Source organism: Dromiciops gliroides, chromosome 1, assembly GCF_019393635.1.
Source record: "Dromiciops gliroides isolate mDroGli1 chromosome 1, mDroGli1.pri, whole genome shotgun sequence".
In the NCBI taxonomy this organism is placed as follows: Eukaryota; Metazoa; Chordata; class Mammalia; order Microbiotheria; family Microbiotheriidae; genus Dromiciops; species Dromiciops gliroides.
This window is the reverse complement of record NC_057861.1, coordinates 743,448,449-743,466,613: the sequence shown is the minus strand read 5'-3', so window position 1 is coordinate 743,466,613 and position 18,165 is coordinate 743,448,449. Positions and strand designations below refer to the sequence as shown.

Sequence of the window (18,165 nt, the reverse complement as noted above, 5' to 3'; positions counted from 1 at the left end):
ATAAACATTTATTAAGTACTTACTGCATGCCAGGGACCGTGCCAAGCACTGGGGACATAAAAAGGGACAAAAGACAGTCTCTTCCCTAAAGAAGCTTAAAAACTAATGGGGAAAACCATGATCAAGCGAGTATGGATGAAGCAAGCTCCATACAGGATAAATAGGAAATAATTACCAAAGAGAAGGCATACATTTGAGAGGGGTTGGGAAAGGCCTCCAGTAACAGAAGGTATTTTAGCTGGGACTTAAAGGAGAGGGAGGTCAGTAGGTGGAGAGGGGAAGGGAGAGTTTCCAGGCTCTCAGGATGGCCTGGAAGCAAAGAGATGGAGTGTCTTGTTCATGGAGCAGTGTCAGGCTGGCTTCACTAAAGAGAAGAGCACATGTCAGGGAGTCAGGCTAAGGAGCCTGGAAAGGTGGAAGGAGACCGGGTCATGAAAGGCTTTGAACATCAAGCCAAGAATGTTGTACTGGATCCTGGAGGCAACAGTGGGAGGATGTGGTTGGTCCTTCACGTGAGGAAGGTCACCTGAGTGGCTGAGTGGTGGATGGACCGGAGTGAGGAGGCAGAATTGCCAACAGCTACTGCAGTAGTCCAGGTGGGGGGTGATGAAGTCTTATACTAGAATGGTGACAGTGTCAGAGGACAGAAGAAATTTGGAGAAGCAACCATGAAATAATGCCCATCGAGTCAATCCCCTTGTGTATTAATTAGAAGAAAGCACTTACATGATCTGAAACAGCAAAGAGTTGAGATAACGTCATTTTCAAAATGATTGTTCCACTCCACCAAAGAAAACACTGAATTAACTACAAGATAAAAGAGAAAAGTGAAGTACTAAAAATTACCCATATCAAATAAGCTAACATACCCTTATTATGACAAATGAAAAGCAGTCACTCCAGATGCATGCAAAGGGCATGTGGTAAACTGGGAATGTTTGCTTACGGGTCTGAAGTGAAAAAGATTATTGTTACAAGCACTAAAAATAAATGTATTCTAACCCCCAAATTTTTTAAACATCCCCCAAATTTTGATTATGTAAATATTGAGGGAATGGGAGTTTTTCCTAGATATAATACTATTTTCTTTAATGAAAATCCTATTTTTAAGGATTACAATGTACATATAATAAGAATTCTCTCTAGACAGAGTTATGATCTGTAATTAAATCATCCTTGACAAACTCAGATATTCTTTATCAGTTCATCTGTCTTTCCAACAAACACATGGGAAAGAAATAAAAAGAAAGATTGTACAAATATCAATTATTTCCTATTCACCTAGCAGAAAGAGGTCCGAGTTTGGGAGCTTCAAGCCCTGAATTCTAGTCTAATTAAATTAAAATGTGACTTTTCATGGTGTATGAAAATTTGAAAAAACAAAGGCTCAAGGATATCAATAAAAATACAAAAGAAGGTAGTATGGAATATTTTTGACCGATTTGCCTAATTTGGGGGGCTAATCTATGGATGACTAATCTGGGGACTTTTGACTACCTGGCTATCTGACTGCTATTAACTTAGCATGGGTCGTTTATAAAGTTCCACCACACTGCTCCACTCCCAAAATTGATAAGCAAAATATTAAGAAGCCTCTTAACTAAATGATCAAAGCAGAGTTTATTTATGAGATACTATTTACAATTAAGAATACAGGGAAATAAAATGTACAACCTGACTGCGTCCTGGTGCTTCCACCTGCTGCCCCTGGAACTTTTTGAATACCATAAGGGCCTTAGCTGCCTCTGGCCTCAGGGCACGCTACACTTTCCCTGCTCAGCTCCTTTCTTCTAACTCCTCTTAATCTTCACTTTCTCCACCCTGTGCCCGGTGCTGCCCCTTCTGTGCTCTCCAATGCCTCCTGCGTCCTTGTAGCCCCCCTCTGTCTAACTCCCAGGTCTATATATATCTTTTCTTCTCTCCACTCAAATCTCGGGGCTTCCTGTGCCCCCACAGACCAAGCTAATCCACCAGCCAGGGCTGCGGCCGGTGGGGGTGGGGAGTGCACTCGAGCCTCACGCGCCTCAGCACTGGGATGGCTCCCTCCCCCCAGCTGTCTGACCTGGCCTCTTGTACAGCCCACCGGGCTTTTTGGCTCAGCTGAAGCAGAGCAGGAGGGGCACCAGCACCTCCCACACAGAAGAGACCCTGAGGGCCTAAGGCTTTCTAATCTCAGCCTAAAGGTAGGGTCCCCAAATCAAAATGAATTTCCACAGTAGTCTAGCAGTACCAGATCTCAAACTGTATTATAAAATAGTAATTATCTAAACCATCTGGTGCTGGCTAAGAAATAGAGGTGGATCAGTACACTATAGTAAATGACTATAGTAATCTAGTGTATGATAAACCCAAAGATCCAAGCTTTTGGGGGAAAAACTCATTATCTGACAAAAATTTCTGGGAAAACTGGAAAACAGGATGCCAGAAACTAGGTATGAACCAACATTCACACCATATACTAAAATAAGGTCAAAATGGGTACATGATTTAAACATAAAGTATGATACCAGAAGCAAATTAAGAGAGCAATGAATTGTTTATCTGTCAGATATATGGGCAGAGGAAGAATTTAGGACCAAAGAAGATATAGAGAGCAAAACAAAATACAAAATAGATCATATTGATTATATAAAATTAAAAAGTTTTTGCACAAACAAAACTAATGTAACCAAGATTACAAAGGGAGCAGAAAATTGGGAAAGAATTTTTTAAACAAGTATCTCCAATAAAGGACTAATTTCTCAATTATATAGAGAACTGAGTAAGAATTATAAAAAAATGAGTCATTCTCCAATTGATAAATGGTCAAAGGATATGAACAGGCAGTTTTCAGACAAAGAAATCAATGCTATCTATAATCATATGAAAAAATGCTCTAGAACACTTTTGATCAGAGAAATGCAAATTAACTCTGAGCTATAATCTTATACCTATCAGAGTAGCAAATATAACAAAAAAGGAAAATATTGGATGTTGGAGGGGACGTGGGAGAGCTGGGATACTAATCCACTGTTGGTGGAGTTGTGAAAAGATCCCATCATTCTGGAAAGCAGTTTGGAACTATGCCCAAAGGGCTTTAAAACTGTGCATACCCTTTAATCCAGCAATACCACTACAAGATTTATATCCCAAAGACATACCCCAAAAAGAGAAAAAGACCTATTTGTACAAAAATATTTATAGCAGCTCTTTTTGTGGTGGCTAACAATTGGAAATCAAAGGAATGCCCATCAATTGGGGAATGGCTAAACAAGCTACGGTATATGATGGTGATAGAATATTATTGTGCTATAAGAAATTATAAGCAGGGTGATTTCAGAAAGGCCTGGAAAGACTTGTATGAACTGACGTATTGTGAAGTGAACAGAACTAAGAGAACATTGTGCACAGAGACAGCAAAACTGTTTGATGAAGAACTGTGAAGGGCTTAACTATTCACAGCAATACAATGATTCAAGACAATCCCAAAGAACTATTGAAATGTACTATTCACCTCCAAAGAAAGAACTGATATTGCTTGAACACAGACTGAAGTGTGCTATTTTTCACTTTCATTCTTTTTTTCTTTTATTCAATTTTTCTTTTACAAAATAACTAATATGGTAATGTTTTGCATAATTGCACATGTATAACCCATATCTGATTGTCTACTGCCTCAGGGAGTGTGGAGGGAAAGAAAGGAAGGAGGGATAAAATTTGGAACTCAAAATAATAAATAAAAATGTTTATTATTTAATAAAAAAGAAAATATGAGATAAAAGAAAAACACTTTCATTCTTTTTGAATAGCTATATCAAGTACAGTAATGTTCTTATTACCCAAAAATATACTTTCAGCAATCTCAACCCTTGAAACACAGTTATGAATTTGGAAATAAGTGAAAAAGTTTTATTAAGTAATGGAAATGGCATGTTATTTTTTTTTAAGTCCTATGTGCCTTTACTCTGGAGAAGAATTTATTAGGCCTTAGTCTTACTTTTATTTAACAGACAAGTTTAATGATCCTACTTACTTGATTTCCTAGTTCACATAAGATTAAAATTAATAAATATGTCAAGAATGGGATTTAGCAATATGAATACCAGAGCTACTTGAAAGGAGGCCAGAAAATGTGCACAAGATGAAGAGGATGTCTGTCTAGACTCATGACCCAAGATAGACAGAAGCAGAAGAGAAGGAAGGCTATTGGAGAAATCAGGTACTCATACATTAGGATCCAGATTGGAACAACAGACAGAAACAGGCTGAGTGGTGGGAAAGAAGGCAGAGGATACTAAGAAGGCCGGATAAAATGTTAACTTCATGCCTGGTATTATGTATGTGAGAGGGCATCTGACCGTAAGATCAGAAGTGTTGCAATATAGGTTTTCTCCTTATAAAGGAAATCAGAGGAAGTTTAACAAGTTTAGTGGAAGATACTGACTCCCTGGGCAAAAACCGGGAGGTGGAAGATGTACTGTTTTACATGAGGAACAGTAAAAGAGGGCTAATTTGGCTGCACCATAGGTTGCACAGAAGGAAGTATTGTGTCTATAACTTCCTCTCAGGTGAAAAAAATTAACTACATAATTAGAAGATAGGGGAGGTGCTACTAGAAAAGAGTCCATATAAAATAGACTTTAATTTCATGGAGCATTTGCAAACTCTGCATGATTGAACAGCATGATAGGACAGCTAAAATACCTAATGTCATCTTGGAATTAATAAAATAATTGGTTCAATAATCTTGGACTTTTTAACAACCCAGAAAAGTGACCAAGAGAACAGCAATAATGAGCAGCTCATCTAGAAAACATTTTTATGAGAAGAGGTAGTTAGGTGGTACAATGGAGCCCTGCACCTGGAGTCAGGAAGAGCTGAGTTCAAAGTCAGCCTCAGAAGTTCCTAGTTGTGTGACCCTGGAAAAGTAACTTAACTTCTGTCTGATTCAACTTCCTCACCTGTAAAATGGGGATAAGAATAGCTTCCATCTCCTGGAGTTGTGAGGATCAAATGAGACAATATTTGTAAAGCGTTTTTGCAAACCTTAAGTGCTATGCAAATACTAGATTAGAAGTAGTAGTAGTAGCAGCAGCAGTAATAGTAGCAGTAGTATTATTATGAACATAGAGTGGGCCCAGAAATGAATATAAATGTCAATAATTACATTCTCTCTGGAGATTTCCAGGTGCAGACTAGATGACTACTTGAGGGAGGTTTGGGAGGGGGTTCTAATTGGGGTGGAGGTTGGACTGGATGCCCTCTGAGGTCACTTCCAATTCTGAGAGTCTGTAAGTCTACGAACATACTAATAAATTATCCACTAAGCCCAAGTTCTCACTCAAAGCCTATTCTAAATACTTCCATCATCCCTCTCTTCTTAAATCAAAATAGCTCTAAGGTTGGCAGAATTCGTTTTATCAAAGACAAGGTGAGGGAGAAAGGGAAGGTAACAGAGAGGCAGGGTTCCTACCATCAGGATCTCATGGCCTCTGGCCACAAACACAATCATTATCACAAAACTCTTTGGCAGTTTTGGGCTCCAAACATCAGGCAGCGTGCACAAAAGCCCAACACACAAGCCTTTCCAAGGGGCACAAACACAGGAAGAGCTGCCCAGTAACCCAAGGGTAGGACCGCTCTTCATGAGCGGCTCTCTCTCGACTCCACTGCTCTCTTTCCTTCCAAGGTTACTTTTCACTTCCAAGTCTGTGACTCTAAGATCATGAATGGGTTACACAGAGGTCTGGGTTTTCCCTGCTTTCACATACCTCTAGAATGACAGAGAAGTTTGAATTCTCATTACATGGCTACCTTCCTATTACCTGCCAAAACACTGCCTTGCATATCAGATCAAGGTAACAATGCAAGCATCTACAAATATTTAAATGGGGAACACGGGGAGGAACCCATTTAGGACCAACGAATGGAAGTTGTACATCTCCAATGAACATAGGGAGCAAATCTTGTAATAATAAAAGCTTCCCCAAAATGGAGAAGGTTGATTCACAAAATGGTGAGCTCTCCTTCACTGGAATCGTTCAAGCATCACTGCACTGTCGAGAGGGAAAAGGTGGCCTCGATAGATCTCTAGAGTTCCTTTTGGTTTTAAGACTCTGGTTGGATTACTCTTGAATTTGTGAATCATTTGGGATCATTTTGATGTATGCCCCAAGAAGCTAATTGTTAGGACACTAACAGCAATTTAGGCTTGACAAAAATCTAACTTAGTAGCATTAATACTTTCTTTGGTAATATGCTTATTTTGGCTGCCAAAGACATGCGCTAGCCAAGTGTGGGCAAAGGCAGACAAACATTTGGACATTTGAGTGCAGTGAAAGGAAGATGAAAGACTGCCATTAAGCAACTAAGATAAGGCAGAGTGGAGAGGTGGTGATAAAGAGGAAGCATAATCCAGCGTAGCCAATAAAAAGAAAATGGGGAAAGGCAGACCAGAACCCAGAGAATACCACGAAAACACAAGAAACTGAGTGGAATAGCTGGGAGGGAAAAAAAAAACAGTGAGCTATGGAAGAGTAGTATGGGTGTTCAAGAGAATGTAAAGGGATGAAAAAACTGGATAATGGTGCAACACAGGGGAAATGGCCAGAAAGGAAAAAGGAAAGACAAAGCAATAAATGGAAAAATTACTTGAAAATACTGCTAATCTATCCTACTTAGTTACTCTTTCTTGATAGGGAGCATTCTGTAATCTGTTTCAAAGTATGGTACTGGCTAAATGAACTATATTTAAAGTAATATGCTTTTTATTATAATAGAGAATTTTTAAAAACTGTTAAAACTCATTAGATCTTACCCAAAAGGTACCTTCGGATGACTGCAATTTTTGGATTTTATTTCTTTTTTTCATGATACCCTAGAGAGAAAATCATATAAAAGAAAAAAGGAAAATTTAATAAGCGCTTGGATTTATTTCATACTTAAGGCAGCTAGGTGGTGAAGTAGATAAGAGTGCCAGGCTTGGAATTCAAATCTGGCCTCAGACACTTACTAGCTGTGTGACCCTGGGCAAGTCGCTTCACCCTGTTTGCCTCAGTTATCTCATCTGTAAAATGAACTGGAAAAGGAAATGGCAAACCATTCCAGTATCTCTGCCAAGAAAACCCCAAATGGGGTCACAGAGAGTCATTCACAAGTGAATAACAAAAACATTTTATATTTATTGCAGGGTTTAAATGGTATTTAACTGCCCTTCATATCTCTACTGTTTATTACCCACCAATGCCTCCTCTTTCAGTTCTAACTTTTTTGGAATACTACATAGGATAAATCTGCTATGAGGCGAAAAAAACTGTGCGATCATGAGTTGGCTACTACTGATAGGATTATTTATCTTCTGGGGGGAGTTCCATAACTATTAATCATAAAATCGTAGCCAAGTAACTGGCCTGTCTCTCAGTAGAAAGGAGCTCTGGGCTTTCTCTGGGAAGGTCCCTGCATCAGGTGAGTACAGGCATAGGAGGTAGTGCAGGGAGCTCCACCCCAAAATGCAACAAAGCAGATGAGATAGTAATGAAGTGCTCTGGCTTGCTCTTCCCTGAGAGAAACATAACGGCATCTCCTAGGAAGCCATGAGGCAGTGGGGCTGAGGGAAAGGGTCATTCCACACCATGCCCGTGGACCATGTAAAACTGAACACCATCATCTCAGGGTCACCATCTGTCTGTCTGTCAGAGGGGCCATTTGCACATCTGAAGTAGAAATGATCATCACATCAGAGCGTGTACATCAAAATGTGTATGAATGATCCTATTCAAATGACGATGCCATTGATCAAACATAGCTAACCCTGCCTGAAAAGGGCATTCCATTGAATACAATGATCTTCTTTGATTCTCATCACACTGTGGGAGGTGCAGGCTATGGCTTGGCCAGGCCCATCTGACATATGATGAAAACAGCTAAAGGGGATTGTGACTTGTTCCCAGGACAAGCTAGTAACTGTTAGAGGCAGGATTTAAATCTCAGCTTCCCATGATTCCAAGGCCAGCTCTCTTTCTAATACTCATTTTACTATAGTGACTTTTCATTTCTGACCAAAGACATCATTAACTAACTTAATCACTCACCTTACTCACTCTCTGAATGGCTTATTCAAACCGTTCATTTCAAAAGCAGAGTTCCCAACTATTTTTGGCAATGACAATAGCCTTAGGGTAAGTGATACAGGTGACTAATTTGACAGGTATTCAGTTAAATCTCCATTATCAAAACTTCACTGGGAACTGACTGGTATCTTAATATGACAGTTTTTTCAAATAATTTTCTGTCAAGGTAAGGAGATAGACTTTATTGGGGAAATTCCTGCTTTATTAATTAAAAAATAAGAATTTGTACTACCCATTGTATATCCTAAGACTGTGTCAAGATGGGGAAAAAACTATATTAACTGAGCAAATACTTACCCACGTTACTATCAAAGATGAGGCAAAATAAGATGACAAATATGTGCGATTTCCAAACATTAAAATAAAACAGATTGCAATAGAAACCTGGAAAAAACAAAAAAGATAAAATAAAACTAATTATGTAATATTTTGTTTATAGAAAGAATATATAGGCAATGTGCATTTCCTATTACAAAAGTAATTGTTATAGGCAGGCATGAGAATAAGGCTAAAATTAATGGATTTAAGTAAAACTCTAATGCAATTTCAATGGAATGGAAGCCTTTTAGCAATAAGCTATATGCAGTCCATTTATTCATTTATTCTTCATATGTAGTTTAGCAAAAAAAAAAAAAGAAAAAGAAAATCAACTTCACTACTTTTCACAGAGAGGAGTATAAAGGAAAACTAAGTTATAGACATTAGCTCTCTATCTTATTTGAATAGATCCTCCACTTTTAAGCCTCATCTATTTTTTAATGAAGATATATTCAGTAACTTGGTGACCTCTCAATTCCCTTTTAGCTCTAAAAAAATATGTTCCTATGTTTAGTTTGAAGAAGAAAAATGTAGGGGACACATGGTTACTGGTCTTCAAATATGGTCACATGACAAGTAAAGGTCAATGAGATTAACTTGGACTCCTAGCAAAATTCTAGAACGGACTACTGAAGGAAAGTTAATGAACAACCCATAAAAAGTCCAAGTGGAATAGGGATTCTGTATATATGATGAAGTTTATCAAATGTTTCTTTTTGTCAATGATAATGGATTGATTGCGCTGGGCTCCAAAGATCCTCTTAAATGAGATACATGATCACTTAAAAGATCTTAGCCAAACTATTCATACATAAAAGAACTGAATGGATGAAGAGTGCCTTGTTAATATCCAAATACGTTATGTATTTGAACAACATGCAAAGATAATTCATGTCTCAGATAACACAAACGGGCCCAGAACTGACCAGGAGGAAGAATGTGACTGGACTGCCTTCAGGGGGAATTCAAACTTCCTTTAATGACCACAAGATCTTTCCTGAAACTAATGCCCATATTTTTATAGTTATCTTTTGGTTTTATATTACCTTCATTTTTTAATATATCTCCCTCCCCTGCTACAACTAACAAGCTATCTATTTTTATCAGTTTTTTATTAAATTATGAAAGTATTTTATAAGCTATCTATTTTAATAAAGAAAAAAGCAATTGAGAAAAATTAACAAGCACACCAACCAAGTCTGATATGCAGTGTTCCAGGCCCATAGTTTTCTACCTCTGGCACAGAAGGAGGGAAGTTCATTATACCAATTAATCCTTGTGATCATGGTGGCCTGATGATTCTAATTTCACTGCCTTCTGTTTCTCTCCCTAAATCCTTTCCACTAAAACACTGGAGTTAAAGATGCACGCAGCTTACTTCACTCTGCATCAGTTTCTCCAAATCCTGTGGCTCAGTTTCTCTGCCCTATGCCTCCTCTGTGGTTAGCACAGAGCCGGGCACATGGAATAAGGACTTAACAAGGAATCCCTGGCAGAAGGAGTTCTTCAAATTCACCATGTCTTCGCAATTATATTTCATTACGTTTTCCCTCCACAATTTGCTTAGCTATTTACCAAATGACAAAAAGCCAATATTCTTGCAATAGGGTTAAGTGTCTTTGAGCCATGAACCACAACAGGCTCCATCGAGATCAAGTTGAGAAAAGAGATATGGCGAGTACAAGTAGGCTGGAATATACTGCAAAGATTATTAAGAAGAAGGAGTAGGCCTAAAAAGAATAGAGGCTGATAATGTAGTAAGAAGGAGAAGACATCAATGGCCCACACCTCGGGAGACCAAGAAGGTATCCTCTCTATGTTAGGGAAGGTCGTCTATATGCTGGGTGGCTCCCTTGTGCTGAGCATTCCAGAGAACCCAAGATGGGCAGCTATTTATGGGTTGGGATGTGCCATATTGATTGTGCCATATTGATCAGCAGTACTGTAACAGGGATGAGGTAATGACCAGAATGTCTGTCAATAACGGCTTATCAGACAATGAATTTCATTTCCGATTTGGACAGGGGTACTGGATGGGTATGAATGACCAAGGCGTGGTGGATAGAGTATGAGGCTTAAATCCAAGATGACTTGGATTGGTGCCCCATCTTTGACACAGTCCTGGCTGTGTGGCTCTGAGCAAGTCACCTAATTAGCAGTGCGCCCAGGGGCTAAGACTTAAAGTTGCAGATAAGATGCCAACCCACAGCAGGAGAGGGAGTTTCTTCACCAAGGAGTTCACCTTAATAACAATTTTAGGTCCACTCCATATCCCAATTCCACTAGACTGGCAGCTCAGAACAATTCTGTAGGTACAATTGACCTAGATTTTAGTAAAGAATCATGTTATTCCTGTGAAAAAGAGGAAAAGATAGTACACCATTAACTGGATTCAGAGCTTCTGTGATGAAGAGACCCACAGACCAGTTCACCATCAATGATCCCGTGTCCATAGCGAAGAGCAGAGCCCTCAAGGGCTCTTCGGGAGCACCCTTGGGACCTGAGCGTGGTCTTGTGCTGCTTTAGATTTTCATCAATAACTTGGACAAAGGTAAAAATGGAATTTTTATTAAGTATCCAGATGACACAAAGCTAGGAAAGATAGCTAATATGTTGGATGAGTCAAGATTCACTGAAATTTCAAAAGGCTACAATGTGTCCAAGTCTAAGATAAAATCAAATAGGTAAAAATGTAGTCTTGATTAAAATAAAGTTCTTATAACAACTAGAAAATTAGCTTTGGTGACTCTAAATGTGAACTATTCATCAATGACCAAGAAACGAACAGACTTTGATTAAACTTAATCTTACCAGTTTCGATATTCTTGTTATAAATGAAAACCTAAGGACAGTGTGGTTAAATGTAAAGACAGGTCACACGGCTTCCTAAGAAAGGCAAAGGAGTTGGCGCAGTATATTTTTTCATAGGTTCAAAGGTAACAAGAAAATTTTATGGGATATCTGAACATTTTATGTTGCAATGTTCATCAGTATTTGCCAAAAGACTGAAAATATGGTAGCCTAGGTAACAATATCCATCACAAAGAATGAGGAGCCAAAGAAATCCTATGAAGAACTTGATAAGACCATCTAAATTAGACCAATATATGGTCTTGAGATTCATTGATTTTATTAGAGAGTTGGGGATAGATGGGGATATTAAATTATAGAAAATGTGGATTAGGAATAAGAAATAAAACATATCAAGAACTTGTTTATGACATAAAAAGGCTCGCATCAATATGTCATGGATACTTGTCCCAAGAAAAGTATCTGAAAGTACTAGATATGACAAGAACTAAATCTGATAAAAATGAAATTAAAAGTATTTAAAAATTTTTTACAAACATATTTTATTTAAAATTGACAGCATTTTGACAGTCACACAATGACTTATTAATTTGGGAGATGATAACAAAACTGTTGCTGTCTGCATAGAGTCAGAATACCAATTTATTATTAGGTCCTCAAAGGTCAAGGGGTCACAGATTTAGAGAAAGAAGGGTTCTTAAAGGTCATCAAGTCTAACCCTCTCATATAAAAGGAAATAATAAGCTCTATATGAGTAAAGTGACTTGCCCAGGATCACACATCTTATAAGTGTCTTAGTAGGGATTTTAACCCAGGCTTTACTGCCTCCAAGTCCAGTTCTCTTATCCTGTATTTCACAATCAAAATTAATACAAAATGTGAATAAAAAAGATAGGCTATGCAGTGCAGACAACTATAACCAACTATTTAAACAGATTACTGAAGATAAAAAGATGGAATATGGATGGAATAAACACCAAAGAAATTGGTTACATTAATTTCATTTGGAGATTTGGCCAATAAAAAACAACTGTCACTACTATAAGGAAATAAAAAGCCTAAAAAGCACCTAAGTTAGCAAACATTTGACTTACTTGCCAAGAGGGAGATGGTAGCCATGGACAGCACCACTTTAGAATATAAATGTTTGTTAAATCTTAAAAGAGAAAAATGGTGGAAAATTAATCATCGTATTCCATAAAACAAAGAGAAGCAATAAACTGGTAAAACTAGCTTCAAGAAAAGTTTGGCAAGAAGCCCAACTACAGTAATGAGTAAAGGTATTGCAAAGGCACATAAGAAAGTCTATAAAGACAACAACAAACAGAAACAAAATGGAAAAGATCTGCAAAAAGACTTTCATAACAAACCCTTTTCACAACCAAGTGACCACACATTGACTCTAACATCACAGGCTTAGACATCCTTACAAAGGCAGAAGAAATAGCACTAACAGAAAAGGGGGTCAGGGGAGAAGGAGCAGGACTAGAACAATTGCACACAAAAGAGAAAGATGGTGGAGGCAACACAACTGCATGGGTGTTGACGTATCACTTAGTTAATGAGTTACTGTGAAAAAGTGGAGGAATGGAAAGATGTCAAAGACATGGAAAAAACTTCAGACATTAATACCAAAGAAAAATCTGGCTACTGACTCACACGTCTATTTTCCCATCTACATGAAAACTGTATAAGGATCATCCACGCACACATCAAGGGCACCCTCAATTGGGATAAAAGTAGGAGACAGGTGAAATTTCACAAATGACAGCAGTGCACAACACTACATGAAGCCATTAAGTGAGAATCACAGAATAGGAAATCCCACTGTGCTCACTGCATGTTGATTTTAAAAATGGTTTTGACTTGGTGCAAAGAAACATGACTATCAAGGTCTCTCCCATGGAAAATTAAGACAACCTTGACTAACAACCAAGTTATCATTAGTATCCGGCAAGACAAAGGAAGCAGACGAATTCTTGTCAAAGTGTCTGCCACTGTCACAGAAAAGATCTAGCAAGAAGACCAAATGAAGTAGGATTTCCTGTAACTGGTACTCTTTTTTTTGTAGATAACATCTTCTGAGCCTCTCTAGTTAGATCCAAGATCACTCAAAAGAATGTGGCCTAATCATTCTCACCAGAAAAAAAAGGTTGAAAAATATCTACTGTCCAAATCTGAAGCGCAGTTAGATGAATAACCAAAATGTTGCATCTATCAGCATATGTGTGTGCACAAAGTCTCTCTCTATAATCCTATGAGAGGATAGAAAAAAGGGTAGGAAGCAGGAGGATAGAAAGGATGAACCATGAGTTGGACTGAAAATTGAACAGAAGGAAGAGGATTACTTCATTAGTAATATGGCACTCTTTTTGAGTTCAAATCCAGTCTCAGACACTTACTAGTTGTGTGACCCTGGCAAGTCACTTAACCCTCAGTTTCCTCAGTTTCCTTATTTGTAAAATGAGCTGGAGAAGGAAATCGAATCACTCTAGAATCTTTGCCAAGAAAAGCCCAAATGGGGTCATAAAGAGTTGGACATGACTGAAAACAACAAAAAATGTTACTATGTAGTGCAATTACTATGTCAATAAGGACTACTTGAGTTAAATTTCTATAATAAAGTATGTAACATAATTAGTAAACTTGCATCAAAGTATTTGAATTTAACATAAAATTAAATGATAATGAAAATTACCATGTTCACAAAGATGATCTTCAGAAATTTGTACGGCTCAATATACCCCACAACATACATAGGAAATAATGCGGCCATCTGAAAAAATATATATAAATAACAAAAATGCTGCATGAAATTTAATTATCAGTTTAAGATACATAACACACTATAGAAAATATTTCTAAGTATACTGGCATTATGATGTAAACCCTCTTCTAATAACACCTAACGAAGAGCTTCCAAAAATCAATGTCCATTGATAAAACAAGGAACCTCAACTAGAGGGTAACTCAATGTCTTAGAAGCAAAACTAAAAGAAAAAAAGTACTGATCTATTTTGTAAATATTTATATTTTTTATAAAAGTCCAGCTCATAATTCCACATTCCTATATTCAGTAGAAACTCTCTCAACGTTTAAAGTTCTAAGTGATTTTTATATTTGAAAAAATTTGACAAATACATTTTAATTTCCTGATGTTGCAGGTGGAAATCACTCTCAACCCCCTAAATTTTGCCACTACTGCCATAAACAAGGACACTTTATTCGATCTTGTAGGATTATGAAACTAGAAAACGAAAACGGGGGTACAGATGGAGGCAAAACAGACCCTTTTGGAGAGATATGCGTGAGCAGAATGCAAACAGTCACAGGCTCTCTCAAAGGGGTACAGATCAGAGAGATATAGAGGATTGATGGTGTATATGGGGGGGGAGGACAGTGGAATCTGAAGATTTTACCTTTCTAGACCCTGAAATTTTTAGCCCTCTTGTGCCAGCCCATTCCCCCCACCAAGCGTAATGAACCCCATGTAAGCCTTAGGGTTGGAGATGCTTATCATGATTGTTTATTAGATATGGGATCACAAGACCAGTCCCAGTGAGCAAACCTGACCCTGAATGTACACCCACTGGATCTTTAAATGCAGTGGGTGTTTCAGGAAAAGTGTAATCCATTGCAAAATTAAGCCCTCCTACTGTGAATCTGGGCCCATTCACAGTAGAACATTCATTCCTACTTATGTCTGACTCTCCTACAAACCTATTAGGCTGTGACCTCCTTTGTAAACTTAGAGCAACCACACCTTGTTCTCCAGATGGTGGCATTTCCCTGGAAGTGCCAGAGGATACTGTCCACTTACTGCCAATTTTTCATCTCAGACACTCAAGAAACAGTGGAGAATACGTTTGAAATCCCTTCTGATAATCCTGAGTCCCTATGGGCTTCCTCCTCCACTGACACAGGTCTCCTTCAATCTGCTGTGCCTGTTATCATTAAGACCAAAGGTGGCCCAGCACCATCCATTCCACAATATCCCTTATCTAGAGAAGCCATTGAGGGAATTTCTCCTATAATTGAGGCTTTCACAAACCAAGGCATAATTGTCCCATGCACTTATTCCCCATGCAATAGCCCTGTTTTGCCAGTTAAAAAACCCAAGCCTGGGCCAGATGGCAAGCCTGTTTACTGTTTTGTACAAGATCTGTGAGCAATTAATTCCTATGTTATACCTATTCATCCAATATTACCAAACCCTGTTATTAGGATTTCCTCAATCCCATGTGAAGTAACAGTGGTAGATCTCCGCTCTGCTTTCTTTTTAATACCAGTACGCTGGGACTCACCTGGAAGAATAGACAGTGGACTTGGACTAGACTCCCACAAGGGTTTGTTGACAGTCCCACACTATTCTCTCAAATTTTGCAGCAGGATTTAGCCTCCATTACCTTTAAAGATTCTACTTTAGTCCAATATGTAGATGACTTACTCCTGGCTGCACCTAATGCTGAAATTTGCCAGGAAGACAGCCGCCACCTGTTATTAGAGTTCCTCAAATGAGGCCATAAGGTCTCTAATTCTAAAGTACAATGGTGTCTACCTCAGGTGGAATATTTGGGTTTTGTTTTGGCTGCTGGCACTCGATCCAGACTATTCAACAACTCTCTGCTCCCTCTACTAAGAAGCAGCTAAGGGCTATTCTGGGAGCAGCTGGATACTGCAGACAATGGATACCCTCTTTTGGTGAAATTACTGAGCCTCTTACAGCTCTAACCAAAAATTCTATCCCAGAACCTTTGCAGCTGGATTACCAACATTTTTCAGCTATAACAGAATTAAAAAGAGCATTGTTATCAGCACCTGCACTAGGACTCCCAGACTACAGTAAGTCCTTTACTCTTTTTGTACATTAACAGAAGGGAGTGGCTTCTGGGGTCCTGACTCAAAATTTAGGACCTGTCCAGAGCTCAATAGCTTATTATTCCAGCCAACTTGATTCGGTAGCCTCTGGGGTGCCACCTTGCCTTAGGGCAGTCACTGCTACAGCCCTTTTGGTAGAAAAAGCCTCTGATCTGGTCTTAGGTAACCCTCTAATCATGCAGTGCCCTCATGAAGTTGAGGTTCTTACTACATCATAGGACACAGGCTTTTTCAGATCAAAGGCTCACTAGATATGAAGTAACCCTACTAGGAAATGAAAGAATCACTTAAAAGCATTGTACAGTCCTTAACCCAGCAACACTGCTCCCTGAACTGCCACTCGCAGGAAAGCCTTTGCATAGGGAAAAAGGTTTTGCTTGGAGAAGGTGGTTGGCCGAAAAGTCTCTCATAAGGTGATAGATGTACTTCTCCTCTTGGCCTGCTGTGCAAGTGCACAGTGCCAAGGGTAGAATATCAGGCCACTTCAAATGAGTTTCAGTGCACAATTGGCCAATCACGCTGCAAGCTCTTTATTCATACATTCTACCTGGCCTAAACTTTGTGGGTGGTCGGGTGTATGGGATTTTGGAGTAATTTCCAAGAAAGAGTAAATCTGGGATAAAACAGCATCAGTAAAATGTCCGCCTTCGTCAGAATCCATGCGGGCTGGTGGGTCAAAGCCAGGGACTATTTCTTTAAAGAGGGTTTTGGCAACAAAGGCAGCTGTGGCTCAGGAACAGGGAAAAGCTTCTACCCACCGAGTGAGATGATCCAATATAACAAGACAAAACTTATAACTTCCTGCCTCAGGCACTGTAATATAATCAATTTGTAGATGCTCAAAAGGTGTATATGCTCAAGGACGTCCTCCATAGGCTTTAGCCCAGAAAGCATGTTGATTCTAAGTCTGACAGACAAGAGGCACAAACCCTAGAGGCCACATTAGTAACTCCAGGGGCAATCCAAACCCTTTTTACCGAGTTCATCATTCCTTGTGTGCCAAAATGTCCTTTTCTGTGGATAGACATACGGCTTCCCCTCTGGAGTCACCCAGACCCCACTGACTTCTTTAGCCTTGAATTTCTTTTTCCACTTCTCTACTTCAGACTTATCATAAGTAAGAGAAATGGAAACATCATCAAAAGAAGAAAGATTAAATATATGTTCAGGGGCTTTCAAAGCAGCAAGCTTAGCTGCAGCATCCACTCATTCGTTCCCTTTTGAAACAGGGTCTTGATTTCATAACACCGTGTTAACTCTGGGAGTATTGTGCTCCCATATTATAAATTGTTTGTTTTTTCCAACTGATTATTTGATCAAATTGTATAAAGCATTACCCTGGCAAATTGGTTGCCATGGCCAAGTGTAAATTAATTCTAGAAGTATTATTTTTGATAAGAAAAAAAAATGGGAGAACATTTGAAAAAGTTTTTTCATATTCATGTAATCAAATTTATTATTGCCATAGAAACATATTTTGTAAAATAATCTGCGATTTGGGGATTTTAGATAATTGAAATTTTAAAAAATGTTCTAGACTTAAAAAATTTTAATTTTAAAAAAAGATCAAATGTTACATAAGGGTTTCTTTTTTATGCTATTGCAACTACCTTTTGAACTCAATAATATGGGCTTATTTTTGTAGAGATTCTTATTCTTTTAAGATTGTGTTTTAACTTGTATGAAAATGTTTTGATTTTTCAAAAAAGTAATTGTATACTTAGTAAAAAAAAGGTTATTACTTGGAATTATTGCATAATTGTATATTATATTCTGAGTCCTGGCACATTCACATTTTTTGTGATCATTATTATCCTCAACTTTTAAATCCATATGAGACTTGGATTATGGGAATTTATCATTTAAGACATTAATTGCCTTCATTCTGAGTTATCAGATGCCAGTTGGCCAGGATGCCATCCAATTACAAGAGGAATACATACAAGAGCAGACACTGAATTGTCACATGAGGGGAGATATGCACGAAGTCAAGGTACTGCACTGCTTTGGGAAAGGCCAAGAAAATGGCTATTGGCAAATGTCGAGGTTG

The 18,165-nt window shown here is 38.4% G+C and overlaps 1 protein-coding gene across 1 annotated transcript in view; it reads right to left on the bottom strand.

The window, feature by feature from the left end:
• The window catches only part of LOC122735668 (probable C-mannosyltransferase DPY19L1), a 130,581-nt gene that overhangs the window by 42,529 nt on the left and 69,887 nt on the right, over nucleotides 1-18,165 (bottom strand). Inside the window, 4 exon segments of the mRNA XM_043977402.1 lie at nucleotides 727-807; nucleotides 6,797-6,856; nucleotides 8,406-8,492; nucleotides 13,936-14,013. Coding sequence (XP_043833337.1) covers nucleotides 727-807; nucleotides 6,797-6,856; nucleotides 8,406-8,492; nucleotides 13,936-14,013 — 306 coding nt within the window.